At 43.4% G+C, this 18,021-nt stretch overlaps 1 protein-coding gene across 1 annotated transcript in view; it reads left to right on the forward strand.

The window, feature by feature from the left end:
* Nucleotides 1-775: 775 nt before the first annotated feature.
* Nucleotides 776-18,021, forward strand: part of ltk (leukocyte receptor tyrosine kinase) — a 73,343-nt gene continuing 56,097 nt past the window's right edge. The window contains exon 1 of the mRNA XM_084913945.1: nt 776-1,050. Within this exon, the coding sequence (XP_084770071.1) occupies nt 999-1,050 (52 nt within the window). The 5' untranslated portion in view covers nt 776-998. The remainder of the gene's footprint in view (nt 1,051-18,021) is intronic.

An 18,021-nucleotide genomic window follows, 5' to 3' on the forward strand; every position in this document is an offset into this window, starting at 1 on the left:
TATGGCCACAGTGTACCCATCTTCTGATGGTTTCTTCTAGACAGGATAATGCACCAAAGCTCAAATAATCTCAAACTGCTTGCTCAAACATGTCATTGAATTCACTGTACTCAAATGGCCTCCACAGTCACCAGATCTCAGTCCAATAGAGCATTTTTGGGATGTGATGAAATGGGAGATTCCCACCAGGGATGTGCAGCCAAAACAAAATAAATCTGCTGCAACTGCCACGATGAATTAAACCAGTTCTGAGGGCAAAACGGGGTCCAAACCGATACTAGCAAGGTCTAGTAAATAAAACGTTAATGTGTCTATTTACAACACCATAAACTCCAAACTTCCAAAATAACCATAAAGTTGGAAGACTTATCTTTATAGCTAGTCTTCATGAATATAAGTAGGCTCTAGTATATGACTATTGCATTCGACTGCATTCATTTTATCTACAGATGTTCCCTTTTTGCTGTTTTTGACACTGTTCAGATAAAACTGAAATATGGAAAAATGTTTAATGATTTTCAGCGATGTTACTTCAATTATGCAATAATGTCCGCTTTATTTTTTAATTTGATTTTCTCGGGGTAAGGTGTTTAATCCTGGCGTGAGAAGCTGGTTCACAGAGTCCTTTCCATAAAAGTCTGTCTTGACATATGTGGGCAGAGTGAGCCTGAAAGCTTCTCTTGGACTCGGAGCCCTTTCGACTGGTGACTAACACGCAGTGAAAGGGAGCAGAGGCAGGGGAGGAGGGTTTAGAGGGAGGAGGGTTTGGGGCGGTTGTCGTCACTGGGAGCTGCAGCAGCATCAGCATCACCGGAATGAGTAACAGTGCGCAACTTGAGAAATAACTATAGTGTCTGGAGGAGCGCGCGTGTGACCGTTAATCGTTAACTTCACGAGCCGGGTTTCTCTTCAGCGTATTCATGAGGGTTTAAAAGGTGCCAACAAGGAAACCCCCAACACGGACTCTCTGTGGAGCTGCCGCCGAAGAAAGAGGAGCCATGGACTATATAAAAAACCACAACACTTACCTCCCCTTCTTCATTTTGATAAGTAAGTCACGCACTTTGACTCCAGTGAGTGTTTTGATAAAACTTTTCCCGTCTTCTGTCTCCTTTTTGCGCTTACTTTGTGTTTTCTTTAAATGGTTGAATGGGCACATTTGGCAACAGTGTGCCACGTTAATTAGCCTTTCTGCAGCGTCGTGCCACTCACAGGGGCCACGGGGAAGAGTTGGTCCAGGGTTTAGACAGAGTCTATTGCAGTTTGATCCGATCATGAATCTTTGGCACAAAAACGCGCCGTCTCGCACACGTCCCAGCGGTGCTTCCACATCCACTCTGAGAAGCGACATCAGGCGAGGTGTCATTTTCTCTGGAGGCAACACTTGACGGAATTTGATTTACATTCATTTACACTGCAGCAGGACGACAAGACTTGGCAAGGAATGGGCTCTCGGAGCAGTTAGTGGGGTTACATAATAATTGTATGCTGTTGGTTATACTGCTTATGTTAAATAAACAGAGGAAAATATGACATTTTTCTTTAGGCTTTAAGCAGATTAACCCAGATTTTGTTTTGTTAAACCTAGCTGAAAAAGGCAAATATCATTAAACAAAAAAGGCCTGAATTTTCTTCCTTTCCCCCCCTTTTTTAGTATTTAGAAAATAAAAAAATAAAATCCATGAATCATTGTTTACTGGAAGAAAATCACGTTTGTTTGTGCTTCTTGCCTGCCAGATCCAATCAGGCTTAATTTCATATGAATAGGGTGAGTGTTTGTGACCAGCAGAGGCATGTCATGTGGTCAGGGAAATTATGGTGAACTCACTCACAGGGATCCACTAGAGCTGGCTTATTAGCATCACTGTAACTTCCTCTGGCTTTAAATCATCTCATGCAGCACAGTTAGTTCACTTTCTACATGCTAATGCTATTTTTAATGATCTGCTCATGCTTATTGAAAGCCAGATTTGTTATCAGTTCTTTAGAGGGGGGAGTTATCATTAGTACTACTGCTGGTAAGTGCTCATATATTTTGTTATGTTTCACACAGGTTGATGCAGCACCACATGCTTTCTCTTTCTGCTGAATAGCTGTATGTATCATATATGTTTAGCCAATCAACATGTACCTAAAGAGGGCAGTAGATAGCTTACTCCACTTGAAGCAACAACACCTTGTTTTTTTATTTGCAAGAAAAAGCCACATGCAGGAGCCCCTCCCCTTGGCTTTAGCAGCCACTGTGGCTGGATCAGTGTAAGTGGCTCTTACTGCAGTCACTCCAGTGACAGGAATGAGTCCAGGATGAGCTCCGCCAAAACTCACAGTATTATGTCAGATCCCCCTCCTCCCCTCTCCGTGCCTGAGGCACATCTAGCATGCATCCGACTCGTGAGGGATAGTCTTCTCATACCAGCGCGGCCAATATTTGATTTTCGCAACATTATCTATTCGCAGTATTCTCAAACTACATGTGGGGAGTTGGAGAGAGAATCTTTAACCATAATTATAGAAAGCCCATAAAAATTACAATTACACTCAAGTGGAAATGCAAAACAGATCAGCTGATACATATCTGACTGAAAATTGCTTTCTCTGCTGTGGCAAATACTGTGTGATCAAAGGGCGGATGTGATTAACCAGGTTGGTAGCACTGTCCTATTGTGTGCTTAGTGTTGATTAACATGATAAACTGTATAAATGATGGATGTGTGCGCTGTGAGGTCACCCATCGGTTTGTAGACGTCTCACTATTCTGTAAACATGTTTATCTCTTCTCTAAATTGGGGCATTTTATCAGCAGGGTCTAGGAGGCCATTTGAGGCCGGCTCAAGTGGCCGCTCAGTGAACTGTTTCTCATACTCCTGCATTGGTGTCTTTTCATCATATGTGTATTATTAAGATCCTATCATTATGTTATTTTTTTTAAACATCACTGTTAGAAAGTTATCTCTGGGATGCTGGGATGATAGCTCCCTCAGGACTTAAACTCCGGTCAGAGAGTGGGGCACAGAGAGTGATGTCCAGATATACTTTAATGGAAGTTAACAGCAGCTCAACAGTACAGCAGTAGGCATACTTAACAAGTGTGGGAGGGGCGGACAGACGTGTGGTTCTGAATAACAAGAAACAAGGAGAAACAATTATCACATGTAAATATAACAATTATCACTTCCCAACATCACACCAATATAACGAACTGTAACACAAATAATGCCCAGAGGTGAATGCTCTGACACAAGAAAGTCCCACAATCCCATTTGAACAGGCAGGAAACAAGAAGACCTGCATATCTCAGGCAACAGAAAAGACCTAATGCCCCAAAATTAGGAAAAGTTGACAATTACATGGTCTTCAGTGCTCTCTAGTGGCTAAATAACCCAACTGCGGTGCACAGATCCAACCCGCAACAAAGGCTACGATGGTAAGTCACATGCCTCTACCAATCTCGATAAATCTCCTAGCCTAAACCCCCTGTAATTATCATCAAAGTACAACCCGTGCTATAAGTGGAAATGGAGTCGTAGAATTGGAGGGATTTTGACTCGCATTTGCACAGGAACGCACACGACTGGAGATCGCTATTCACCCGCACTCATGGAGAAAAGCATGCCTAGTGCTCCCCGGACTCGTGATACGGCAGGACCGTCGTAAAAGCATGTGACGTCATCACCGTAGCAAACAGTAAGAACAAAGTGGAACTTATCGGCAGACATTACCAGTGCACTTATAACTATATGCTAACCCTATGCGACTGAAATATAAGGAGACTTTCGGACACAGCCGCCCCCAAATTTAAGTAGTAAATTTGCTCTTCAACCGAAAGTCTAAGCATCATTGGGTTTACAGTCCTCCTCATCCTCCCAGGCTGAGAGTCTGACTAATCTGGCAACAGGTCGAAGATATGTCTGTCCCTTGATTGTCACCTCAGCCGCTCTCACTCGACCGTCTGGCCCTGGACAGGCCTTTCCAATAGGCCACTGCGCTCGCGGTAGTTGTGAGTCAACCACCATAACCACTTGACCTGTGGTTAAGTTGTCAGTATCACCCTGCCATCTTTGTCTCCTCTGAAGATCGGGCAGATGGTGACGCAGGAAGTTGGAACAAAAATGGTCTGCCAGAATCTGACTATGGTGCCATCGCCATCTTCCCAGCATCTCACTCGAAGCATAAATCACCTGGGGGAGTGATGCATCTCGTCGCCCCATTAGCAATAAGTTGGGTGTGACTGGATCCGGATCCGCTACATCCGAAGAGACATAGCCGAGAGGCTTTGCATTAATGATCCCTTCCACCTCGACCAGCACAGTTTGCAAAACTGCCTCTGTGACCGTATTGCCTCCCAGCACCACTTGAAGAGCTGCCTTCACAGATCTTATCTCCCGTTCCCAAGTACCTCCAAAATGGGGAGAACCTGGTGGATTAAACCGGAACTCAATCCTCTGCTCCGCCAGCTACTCTTTAATGGGGGATTCAAGAGCTGAGAAACTAGACCGCAGTTTGGTCTCTCCTCCCCTGAAGTTGAACAGTCAGATAGGATCTCATATGGCTTGCCCCGGCGTGCAATAAACAGACGCAGAGCCATGAGAAAGGCATCGGTATCTAAGCTGTCCAACAGGTCAAGATGCACACAGCTCGTAGTCATGCATTTGAATATGATACCCCAACGCTTTTTGGTGCGCCGTCCTACTTTGATGTTGTAAGGACCAAAGCAGTCGACTCCAGTGGACCAAAAACCTTCTGCTCTTCTTAGTCTGCCCCCAACTCTTATCAGCCCAATAGCCGGGTCATCCTCCGGAGCTAGTGTTAGCAGGCGACTCTGCTTATGAATTGCCTTACCAGCAGTCAGGGCCTGTAATTTCTCGGGGAAGCTATCATTTTGAGCTTGTTTCAGGAGATGCAGCTCAGCAGCTGATGCATCTGTAGCATCTGGTTTTCGTGATTAGCAGCCGCCTCATGAAGGATCCGATGGGTAGCCTTAACCACTGCACTCCATTTGCCAAAATTGGAAATTGGCACCGTTAGCTGTGGACTGCATGTGGTGGTGGTTCCACAGAATGCTGTTGCTCTCAGCTCCCCATTGTCTTCTTGACCTTCACCTTCATGGAGAGTTGGCCAGGTATCAGGGTTTGTTAAAAGGAAAGGTTGGCCCTGAGTCCAACAGTTTGGTTGACTCAGCTCGAGAAGGGTTTTCCCTCGCGTGAGGTCATCAGCCGGATTGTCCTTGGTGTTGACATATCTCCAACTTGACACCTCAGTAAGATCTTGTATTTCGGCAATCCTGGTACCAACAAAGACCTTATAGTGGCATGAATCGGATTGGATCCAGGTCAAAACTGTTGTTGAGTCACTCCATAGGGTGATGTCACTGGGTTGAAATGCCAGCTCGGTCTCGAGTACTCTAGCCAGTTGGGCTCCGGCAAGAGCTGCACATAACTCCAAACGTGGCATAGAAATCTGTTTCCGGGGGCTTACTCTTGACCTCACCATCATGAATGCCACATGGACGTCGCCTTGGGAGTCCTGTGTTCGTAGATAGGCGACGCTCCATAGGCTCTTTCGGAGGCATCACAAAATATGTGAGCCCCTCTACCTGGTCTCCCGGTGTCTGCTCTTGGTGGGACATAGCATCTTGGTAATTCCACCTGTGGCAAGTACACTAGTTCCTTCTCCCACTGTGTCCATCTGTCTAGCAGGGCCGTAGGATGGATTTGTTCATCCCATCCAACTCCTGCCTTCCAAAGATCCTGAATTAAAACCGTCGCTCGAGTTGAGAAGGGTATGAGGTAGCCCAGAGGATCATACTGCGATGCCATCACCCGATAAACATTTCTCAGTGTGGGCAGAGAGTACTCCACAAATCGATGCCTGTATCCAAGGCGGTCAGTGAGACAGTTCCAACAAAGGACCAGAGCTGGTTCTTCTGGGTCTTGCCTGTGCTGGCCAAAGCTCTGTGCTGGCTGCTTTGGCGTCCACTGGCAGGTGCTCCACCACCGATGGAACGTTACTGGCCCATTGCCTAATCTCGAATCCCCCTTTGGCGAGTAACTCCCGCATCCGATCTATGAGTGTCTTAGCCTCCTCTGCAGATTGGAGACTATGCAAACAGTTATCGACGTAGAAGGCCCTCTCCACCGTCATCTTCATTACATTGGCTGTTGTCCCTGACATGTCTTTGGAGGGCATAGGTGGCACAACAAGGACTGCACGTTGTACCAAAAGGTAGAACCTGCCACTCGTACACACTTGGCTCCTCATCCTTCCTCATAGATCTCCATAGGAAGCGGAGCAGAGGTTTGTCCTCAGGCAGCAACTGAATTTGGTGGAACATTGCCTTGATGTCAACACTTATGGCCACAGTATGCTCCCTGAAGCGGAGGAGGACCCCAAGCAGTGAAGGTCCCAGAATTGGACCTGGAAGCAACTGGCTGTTGATGCTTAGCCCGTTGCATTGGTATGAGCAGTTGAATACAAGTCTAGCCTTGTTGTTGTGGTGAACTACATGGTGGGGTAGATACCATGACTCGCTCGAACAATCCACCTTCTCAGGTGATAGTTTCTCAACATAGCCCACCACCTCCAGTTTAAGTACTTCCTGACAATAGGTTTCAGCCTGCCCTGGGTCTCTCGCTATCCGACGTTCAGTACTCCGTAACTGTGGTAGCAAGGCCAGCCTGGGTGCCTAGAGGCGAGGACTGTCTTTGCGACGGAGGAGGGGCGTTGCATATCTTGTCACTCCCTTCACCTGCACTCTGGTAGTGCGCTGCTCAAGAGCTTCAAGTGCTTTCTGATCTTCCTTAGAACGTGTCGCAGTCTTCACATTTGTGTATGGGAGTACATCCGCCTTCCACAATCGTTCTACATGTTAAAGGAGATCATTGCTTGGGGACCCAGTAAAGAGACACTGTTGCTCTTCCACAGTGAACTGGGCTAAGTTAGCTGGACCCTGCAGAGCCCATCCAAGGCGGGTACAGACTGCCAATGGACCCCCAGGAGGGCCAGACCGTACAGGGTTCATTGGGACAAGCAGATGAGGGAAGTCTGAGCCAACAAGGACTAAAGGCTGCACCCTGTCGACAGGGGAAAGTGGGAGTCCCCGCAGGTGCGCATATTTTTGCATGAGTGCCTGGACAACTGGATAACTGTGCTCAGAGAGGCCCAGTTTGTCAGCAGTGAAGGCATGATGGATGTGGTATCTCACTTTAGGATCATGGGTAGGGGAAATTTCAAAGGAGACCGAGGCCCCTTGCAGGTGAATCACATCCTGACGAACAGTTCTTAATGGAAGTGTCTCGGCTTCCTTCCCTAGATTGAGGTGCTGCACAGCTGGTGGTAGGATGATGGATCGTTCAGAATGGTCATCTAGTACAGCAAAGGTCTCTAATGAATACTCAGCATTGTACAGATACACCTTCACAACCTTTAGCAGAACCTTATGAGGACGGTTTGGGTGATCAATGTAGATGGTGGACGTATCTGGGGCAGTGCCAACCATCAGGACTTTCCTGGGCTCCTGTTGGCAAATTTCATGCAGCACTGTAAGATGTTGCTGTTTGCACACTTTACAGGGTGCCTTCAGGGTGCACACATCAGGTGCGTGATTCCGTCCACAACGCCAACAACCTTTATCTTTGATCCACTCTGCAATTTGGGTGGTGGACAAACCAGTTACAAATGGTAAGTATTCTTTTGGAAAATACCAGATTCGTATGCTGAAAACTCACTCTAAATTACAGCAGAAACATTACTTTCCATTATCATCAGGATGAAATGTTTGAAAATATTTCCTTGTCCATATAATTTGTACATGTTAATATTGGCATGCCAAAGTTCTGCACTACAGGTATATTGGACAGTAATTTTCATGTCACCATTTACTGGAGATTGAACATCTCCAAACAAGTTTTGTGTACAGTAAATTACTTTGCATTCATACAAAAAAGATGGTACAGAACTATTGGGCCCGGTAGGCCGAAGGAAAAGATCGGATTTTTTTTGCAACACTCATAAAAACACATTTTCAATGCAGTCTTTTTAAAAGAGGCTTATCTTTGTCAATTTCTTTTAATTAATACTGTTAATTAAATTCCTATTATTTAAAAGATGTATACGGTAATATGTACAAAAGTCTTGAGCCGCTCATCAAATCTTTATATTTTGCTTCCATCAGTCATTCTTGAGATTTTCTGAAAAGTGGTCTTGAGCAAAAGTTCTCCAGGTTTTCTGAAGGTCCTTCTTAGTACTTTTTCACTCATTTTCAGTTGAGTCTGGTACCAGATCAACTTCAGAGATTTTATCTCCCTGTTTGTTAAGCCACTTAACACTGACATATGAATCATTTGCATTTAAAAAGAAAGCAACTAACTTAAATAATGAGTTCATGTTTGTCCCTTTTTCACAAGCTTGTCACAAAATTACATATCATGTTCTCGTTTCTTTAGTTGAGTCTCTCAAAAAAGCCAAAGATAGATCTGGAAAGCACCTGATTGGCCAGTGCCAACACCGCCAATGCAGTAAAAGCATACCTGGGTAGAAAACACCCAGTCATAGATTGGCCTCCCCAGAGTCTGGATCTCAAAATTGTTTAACCCAATGATTTTGACAGACAACAGAACAAAAGGCAGCCAACATCCAAAGAAGAGCTTTGGGATGTCCTTCAAGAAGCCTGGAAGACTTTTCCTGTAGACTGCATAAAGAAATTATAAGAAAGTTTAATAGAGTTCAGGCTGTGTTAAAGAATAAAGATGGTCATGCTAAATATTGAGTTTTAAACTTGTTGAGAGTCTTATCTCTTTTTGCCTTATATACTGTGTTTCCATCTAAGTTTGCACAGGGTTCAGTAAATCACCTGTTTATCTTGTTCCTTGCAAATCAGATACAAGGTGTCTCGAGACTTTAGCGCAGTACCGTATATATGTTTGTCCTCGGCCCTCTGATAAACCCAGCCTCTCGCCCTGCGACTGCTTGGATAGGCTCTTGTCCCTGCATGACAATGAAGTGGATAAAGTGGTAAAGAAGAAAGATGGACAGATGAAATTTCTCCTTCACCCCACAGAAAGATTTAAACACACAGACTTTGCTTTAACACAGTGCAACGTGGAAAATATATAAAGGAGATGGCTTTAAAATAGGATTGTACAACAGAAACAGTTACTGATATCCAAGTTTCATAATCTTACCTTCTCCTCATGTCTAAGAGTTGTGCCAAAATTTCATTTTTCGAAATAGCACAGGAAGAAGCAGAGACAAAAGCCAACTATCCCATTAGTTTTAGGAGAAAGTGATTCTTGTCACACTGATTCAATCAATCACTTCTTTTTATCAATTAACCGAATGCCACTGGGGATTTCCTGAAAAAATGTGAATTGGCAAGAATGCGTTTTATCATGAAAGAATTTAAAATATGCAAAAATATAAAGTACAAAGAGTCAAATTCCGATCGTGCTTTCTTTCTGCCGTATGACCCTTTTCAGTAGTTTACCCTGTTTCTGCTTCCAGTAACAGAGGCCAAATTGACTGTATCCTCAGATTTCAGCTTGTGCTTTGATCACACTTTAACTTTTATAGTTATTCACGATATCTGCTAATTAAAACTAAATGGGATTGCTTATGCATACTATTCTATTGGGACTCTAAGGTAAATACAATGGAAGTGTGACTGTAGTGAATGCGTGAGCTTCCTGACTCAATATGTGGTTAACTGCTGGATCTGATTTTGATTGTGAATTTCAAACAGTGCTAACATGCAGTCTGTGTGTGTGTGTGTGTGTGTGTGTGTGTGTGTGAGGCTTTAATGATAGTTCCAATCACCTGTGTTTATTTTATGTGTCTCGGTCCCCATGTGTCTCTGTGAATGTTAAAAGACGACCGATCTGATCTGCACTTAATCAACAAAGTTTGAATGCAATTACTGCACGCAATGTGCCCTTCGCTCGTTCACATACAAAGCATGTCAGTTCAACATTGGATTGACTATTATTATATATAGAAAAACCAAACTCACCTCCAGAATTTACCTACTGTTTAATGTGACATTAATGGTAAAGAAGACAACTTTTTTGGCAAGATCAAATTAAAAAAAAAGAAAGGTTGACCCAAGATGAGCGAATTTAAGGCATAAACTGGTAAGTCCAAGTTTTAAACTTGCTGAGGAGTTATGTGTTTATATTTCAGGAACTTGGTGTGAGGATTTGTTGTATTTATATGATCACTCTGTTCACTCTGTTTTAAGAGGTGCAAACTGTATCATTTGCATATGCAAGTTGTTCTCACTTTCCTCTTCAAAACATCTTATTTCCTCAGTCTTTCTCCTTTCTGAAGTTGTCTGGCAGGCTTTGGCATCGACCTCATGTTTTAGAACTCCATCTGTCTTTTTATCTTGGAGGCTCTTTCTGTTTATTGCTATCCGCCTCCTGAGCCATCAACAGCCTGTAACACAAAGAGACAAGTGAGAGTATTTCCTCCTGTGTCCATGTAGTGTTGGAGTAGACCAGTAAGTTGCTGGTCTAATGTCTATTGCTCAGGTGTAGTTCAAGGGTAATGATCTTTTTCCACTGCTGGCAAAAAGAGGGAGGGATAGAGGATCAAAGCTGACCTCGGGGGCTTCCCTCTTCTGGCTGGCTAACAGATAGATGAGTAGCCAGCTGTGTGTCGACCATGTTCAAGGGCGACTTTGGGTTGGGACAAAGCCAAACCCTTTTTTCCATAAAAAAAGTTTTTTTTAAAGAAGGTTGTTAAAATAGTCCAGAGATACAATTAGGCAGAAACATGATATGAAGCTGACCTTTGGCAAGATATTCAAAATGAGTGAGATTTTAGACTTGGCAAACATTTCAAGTGTCTAAGTTAGGTTTTTTGTTTTCTTGCTTAATACTGTAATTCAAAGCCTCAGATAAATGAAAATGATTAATAGCCTGCAACTAACTGTTTTTTTCATGATTTATGACTGTGACCCACAATGACCCAATGTGACAAGTTCTAAAGTAGGAAAAGAGAAAAAAACAAGTTAGACAGCATAAATATTTTTTTTTATCAGCCAAAATAACACGTTTTGCATTTGTAATGCGAAAACCGGTGCTAACCTTTGATTTCAGCTCATTTTTTTCAGTGAATAGCACCAATTGCAGGTGTTGATGGGTTTCCTTACGTGAACTGTTCACTTCAGGTAACTGAGCAGTGTTTTTGTTGGACTAAGTTCAGGGATGCAGCAATCCAGCGTTTGTAATAGTAGGTGAAATACCCCCAAGCTGCCCCTATTAGCATTGGGTGACCATATTTTGATCTCCAAAAAAGAGGACACTTGGCCCAGTCATGAAGAACTTTAATAATACTGTTTGCTTAAAGAAAATTTTAACATATTTAAACGATGCCTTCTCTGTGCGGTTAATGAATGGTGAAACAAAAATGTCATATAGGCTTTTACAAGTCAACAAGGGCAAAAAATAACTTAAAAACCTAATAATGGTACAGAGATAAGGCCTCATCTGTATAAGAAAAATTACCACTACCGGGACGGTACGAGGGACGTACGTCACACATATGGGTCCTCTGTAGGAAAACCCGGACATTTTCATCAATCTCAAAAATCCACCCGGATGCCCCGGACAGAACGTGAAAAGTGGACATGTCCAGGGAAAAGAGGACGGTTGGTCACCCTATATTAGCATCCCTCATGCTACGTTAGCTCTTCTGCTAGCAAGTGCTACATGTTGTAAGCAATATAAAACTGAATTAAACGGATGAGTCATGTTACCAGTCTTGCTTTTCAAATGAGGATATAGCAGATACACTAGGAAATATTGTATCAGTGCATTCATAGTTAAGGCCACTCCAAAAACATTGTCTTTATCCTTTGCTAGGGTTAGTGTCAGTGTTCAGGGCTACTGTCACTGCATGAGCCACTGCCCTCTGGGACATTGATGGGTGTTTTTTTAGAATTCACTCATTGTTTTTATAATTCCAAATTGCTTCATGAATGAATATTTATAGGACCGACAGCGACACTGATATTTGATACTTTATATACTTCCAGAGAACTCTCCTTGTTCGTGCCATTACACACTTCCATGAACATGTGTCCTAATTAGCAGTCTTTGATAAATCCTTGTTCTTTAAATAAAAACAGACCACTCTCTCAGGCCCTTATTTTCATCCCAGTGATTGAAAACACCTTCTCATACTTTTCCTACCATATCGTATTATTTTCCTCAATAAATAACGACTGAGTATAATTTGTTTCATTACTGTTTTTATGACTTCAACTCAGTGAAAATCATAGGTCATATTTATGCAGAGTTGGAGAAAATCCCTAAGGGCTAATAAGTTGTTCCTGCAATTGTAAACCATCAAAAAAGAACTGATAAGTACCCGTGTCAGTTTCTGAGATCTCCAGAGATGTCCTGTATGTCAACAGCAGCCCGATACTCAAAGAGGGTTCAGAAATATTTTATTACAATGGAAATCTTTAGTATCCCAGAGGTGAAGGGTAATAAGTTTTGAAGTCTGGCACACTGCAATTTTATTTTATTTTATTTTAAATAAAAAATAAACTTAGAATAAACAGATTCTCTTGAGTTCTACAAATATTGTCGCATTTGACCTCTAGGGGGCGCCTACTCAACTGCTGTCTGCAAATAGAGTGGGTCGTCTCAAAGTCGAGGCTTTTCACCTTTTCCTCTCAGTTGAAGCTCGCAGCACAGTGAATTTTATTGAAAAGTTTAACAATTTTTCACAGGCCACAACTTTTTCAGCCTTTACCTGAACACCGATAGGCTAAAGTTAATATCTGCCGATATTTTTGAAGGTTATAAAAAGAAGAACACACATAAATAAATCACACCCAAACGATGAGAAGTTTCTCTTGTTATGATTTATGAGTATGTGTTTAAAAAAATGTAAATATACAGATGGTCATAAACAATCTGACAAAAATGGGCGAAGTTTAAATATATTCACTTCTCACTCCTCATAAAGCAAGGCACCTAATAAATCCTGTGGGTGTTTACTTCTGGAAGAAGTGTTGAGTTTTTCAAATTAAACTTTTTGCTCTTAAAGCCCAAATAGCGTGTTCCAGACGCTGGTGGATCATAATTAACTCTAAAAACTCTGGAACTCTAAAAAAACAAAAAAAAGGATAAAACTGCAACAAGATGGGAAGGGGAATACTCTCATTGCAAGACTATTTTGTGTCAATCTGAAATTGAATGATGAGTTGTGGTTTTTAAGAATGTAGCTGATGGCACGTCAGTTTTTTGCACTTTAGTCAGCAACGAACTCTAAGATGATCTGTGTGTCTGAAGATGAAGTCTGCAAAAATGATTGAGGAGTTATGTACTCTGAAAACAAGGCATTATGCCAGAGAACATACTTGCATCCATAAGTAGCCCTTAGTATTAGGCCCTTAAAATATTTTCCAGACATATTTATGAGGACTCAGACATCTATTAAATGCATATAGCATTTTATAGAGACATTTGTTAAATATTTCTATGTATCTTTTAACTGTAAATTGGGGTATGTTAAGGCAAAAAAAAAACAATATTAAAAGAATTAATGACAATGACAACAGTGACTGTTTCCCACAATAATCGTGGCTCAAGAGTTGGCTGTTCACCTTGTAATCGGAAGGTTGCCGGTTCGAGCCCCGGCTCGGACAGTCTCAGTCGTTGTGTCCTTGGGCAAGACACTTCACCTACTGGTAATGGCCAGAGGGGCCGATGGCGCGATATGGCAGCCTCGCTTCTGTCAGTCTGCCCCAGGGCAGCGGTGGCTACAACTGTAGCTTGCCTCCACCAGTGTGTGAATGAATAGTGGAGTTGGAAAGGGCTTTGAAAAGCGCTATATATATGCAATCCATTATTATTACTAATCCAGCCATCTATCCATCCATGCATTCATTCTCTTCTGCTCCTCCAATTCAGGGTTGTGAAGGGGTTAGGCCCCATCCCAGCTGCCATAGGGCAGAATAAATTAATCAATATTGTGGACCACTTTAAGGGGGATCACAGCAGGAACTCTAGTTATAATCAATCCTTCGAAACAATCTCCTCAGCAGCCTCCTGCAGCTTATCAGGTGGGACACTGAGTCATGCCCAAGCCAGCCGAAAAACAATCTCTTCAGTGTGTTAGGTTGGCCCAAGGTCCGCTCCCAGTAGGACATGCCTCACCTAAGAGGCATTCAGGAGGCACCCTAGTCAGATGCCTGAACCAAGTCAGCTGTCTCCATTCAACGTGGAGGCGTAGCGACTTTATTCTGAGTCCTTCCCCAATGATTGAGCCATTCACCCTATCTCTGAGGTTGAGGACAGACACTTGATGCTGTTTGTGTGCACAGTCTCATTCTTTGGGTCACTCCCCACACCCTGTTGCCATAGATGAAGGAAAGAAGGAAGGAATAAAGACTGAACAGTAACTCTACAGCCTTGCTTATAAGCTCAGCTCTGCAATGCGTCTGCACTACTGCAGACTCTACACTAATCTGTGTGTCAATCTCCTTCCCTCATTCATAAACAAAATCCATGAGATTCCTGAACGCTTTGGAGCAGCAACTCATTTCCAACCTGGAAATGAGATGGACACATCATCCTTTTTTGACTGAGGTTTTCAGACTTGGGGATTCTAATTCTCATCCCAGCTGCTTTACACTTACCCTCACACTGCCTTCATTTGATGAAGCCTGTAGAATTACATCATCTGCAATTGTTCATCTGTACCTAGAAATTCTATCTATAAAAATTATGAACAGAATCAATAACAACTGACAACCCTGGTGGAGTCCAACATGCACTGCAAACCAGTCTGATATACTACTAACAGTGTGAAGCAGGCTCTTTCTACAGGGACAGAATAGCCTGCAAAAACAGGTCTGATAACCAAACTCCCAAAGCTTCCCCAACAGGACACTCCTTGAGGTGTGGTAAGCACTCCTTCTACAGGTCCACAAAACACATGTGGAGTAGTTGGATAAATTCCCACGCACTCCCAGATGTCTACAAGAGAATGGAGAGCTGTTCAAGTCTTCCAGAACCAGGACAAAACCGCACATCCATCAATAACATATATTTGTGTTGGTGCCGTGCTTCATTAATGCCTTTGTTGTATTCATTTTTCCAACATCTAAGCACAGCTTTGTGTTTCTTCACTAATATGACTCAGAGTCAAAGGAGCTTGCAAAGAAAAGCGTCTGGACTTCTTTAAGTTACTTGAAGACGTTTCACCTCTCATCCGAGAAGCTTCTTCAGTTCTAAGGTCAAATGGTGGAGAGTCCCAGATATAAACCTAGTGGGAGTATCCCCCCACAGAGGGACAAAAGGACCCCCTGATGATCCTCTAATCGCCTGAGCCAAGGTGTGAAACTGGGTGTGGGTCCCAATCAGCCAGAGTTTCGGGTGTGTTCATTGTGAAACCTGGCCCCACCTTATCATGCGAATTCCTGAGGTCAGATGGCCCAGGATGTGAGTGGGCGTTAAGGCGTCTGGGAAGGGATCTCAAAACTGGATTATAGATGGACCTCTACATTGGAGAGACCAAACAGCCACTTCACAAGCGCATGGCACAACACAGAAGAGCCACCTCCACAGGACAAGACTCAGCAGTCCATCTGCATCTTAAGGATAAAGGACACTCTTTCGAGGATGCCAATGTTCACATTTTGGACAGAGAGGACAGATGGTTTGAAAGAGGAGTGAAAGAAGCCATCTATGTCCACTGTGAGCGACCATCTTTGAACAGAGGCGGGGGTTTATGACACCAACTCTCTGCCATCTATAATCCAGTTTTGAGATCCCTTCCCAGACGCCTTAACGCCCACTCACATCCTGGGCCATCTGACCTCAGGAATTCGCATGATAAGGTGGGGCCAGGTTTCACAATGAACACACCCGAAACTCTGGCTGATTGGGACCCACACCCAGTTTCACACCTTGGCTCAGGCGATTAGAGGATCATCAGGGGGTCCTTTTGTCCCTCTGTGGGGGGATACTCCCACTAGGTTTATATCTGGGACTCTCCACCATTTGACCTTAGAACTGAAGAAGCTTCTCGGATGAGAGGTGAAACGTCTTCAAGTAACTTAAAGAAGTCCAGACGCTTTTCTTTGCAAGCTCCTTTGACTACGATGACCTGGATGACTGAGAACCTTCACAGACAATATGACTCAGAGTTCACCCCAGTTTGGCTTTAGGCATTAAATGTTTCACATTTCCTCAAAGACACACAGGAGAAGGTTGGCATTTAAGAAGGATATTAGTATGTCAGAAAGGGTTTTGAAGTCTGTTCTACAGAATGATTGGGTAGCAGCTGAGATCCAGACTGCCTTTATTCTCTTTTTCTGTATATACTAACAGAGTTATCGTGGTTTTCTGGTTTTTCTGGTGCTCATTTAGGAGCAAACAACAAACAACACATTCTTACAGGAAACCCTAAATGCATTTAGCCTTGTGCAATAGGAGGAAATGTCGCTTCAACAAACTGTCAGACGGAATCAGTCTTAAATCACTGGGCAGCAGATATTCAAGTTCGCTAAAGCAAAGTGATTCAGTGAGTCATACAGTGATTTTTTTCTAAAAAAAAAAAAAGGTCTAATTTATGCCTTTAATGCTGAACTGAGACACTGCTGTTTGATCTCAGGGAAGAAATGTCAGCTTACTGGCCCATTCAGACTGAGTGGGAGTTGAACTTTGTGGTTTGAGATGAGAAGCTCCTGCTTCAGTCCCCTCGGACCCCCCGGGGTTTTATCCTGACAGATGTCGAAGCGACCAGTTCGGACACTGTCAGCTGCTCACGTGTTCTTGGTGCTGATCTGTGTATTAAACTTTCCGAATAAACATATGCGTGTTTTTTTATCGGATGTGTTTCTGCGTTAGTTGTGAGTTGCCGAAACGAAAGCACGATCGATCACTTGGTGTTCACTCGCTCTGCGGTAGAGTATCACTTCCTGTTCCTGCTCAAACACAGTGGTGTTTCTGAGTAGCTTATTTGCTTAGCAATTTAATTAACAACTTTTAAATACATTCTTCTTTCATAGTATAATCTTCACGTGCTTCATCCGAAGCACACTCTCTGTGTACTCACTACCTAATTTATAGCCAAAGTATTCACTCACTGTCTCTGTACTGTTTCGCTAGCTTAGCTTAGCTCGTAGCCGACTCGTTAGCACCATGGCTACTTCACCTGTCCCTCCTGCACTTTCTTGCTCATTGTGTCAGATGTTTAGTTACTCCTCGGCCTCCTTTAGCAGTAATGATATCTGTAACAAATGTAGCATATTTGCAGCTCTGGAGGCCAGGATTACTGAATTGGAGACTCGGCTTCGCACCCTTCATTCACCCGTAGCTAGCCAGGCCCCTGTAGCTGGTGCAGCCGAAGATAGCGTAGGCCCCGCTAGCTGTTCCCCGGCAGACCCCAAGCAGCTGGGGAAAGAGGGCGGCTGGGTCACGGTGAGGAGGAAGCATAGTCCTAAACAGAAGCCCCAGGTACACCACCAACCCGTTCATGTGTCTAACCGTTTTTCCCCACTCGGTGACACACCCGCCGGGGGTCAAACTCTGGTAATTGGTGATTCTGTTCTCAGACATGTGAAGCTAGAGACACCGGCAACCATAGTCAATTGTCTTCCAGGGGCCAGAGCAGGCGACATTGAAGGAAATTTAAAACTGCTGGCTAAGGGTAAACGTAAATTCAGTAAAATCATAATTCACGTCGGCAGTAATGACACCCGGTTACGCCAATCGGAGGTCACTAAAATCAATATTGAATCGATGTGCAACTTTGCTAAAACAATGTCGGACTCTGTAGTTTTCTCTGGTCCCCTCCCCAATCAGACCAGGAGTGACATGTTTAGCCGCATGTTCTCCTTAAATTGCTGGCTGTCTGAGTGGTGTCCCAGAAACGATGTGGGCTTCATAGATAATTGGCAAACCTTCTGGAGGAAACCTGGTCTTGTTAGGAGAGACGGCATCCATCCCACTTTGGATGGAGCAGCTCTCATTTCTAGAAATATGGACAAATTTATTAAACCCCCCA

This window comes from Perissodus microlepis, chromosome 19, assembly GCF_051167445.1.
Source record: "Perissodus microlepis isolate ML-2025 ecotype Zambia chromosome 19, ASM5116744v1, whole genome shotgun sequence".
Taxonomy (NCBI): Eukaryota; Metazoa; Chordata; class Actinopteri; order Cichliformes; family Cichlidae; genus Perissodus; species Perissodus microlepis.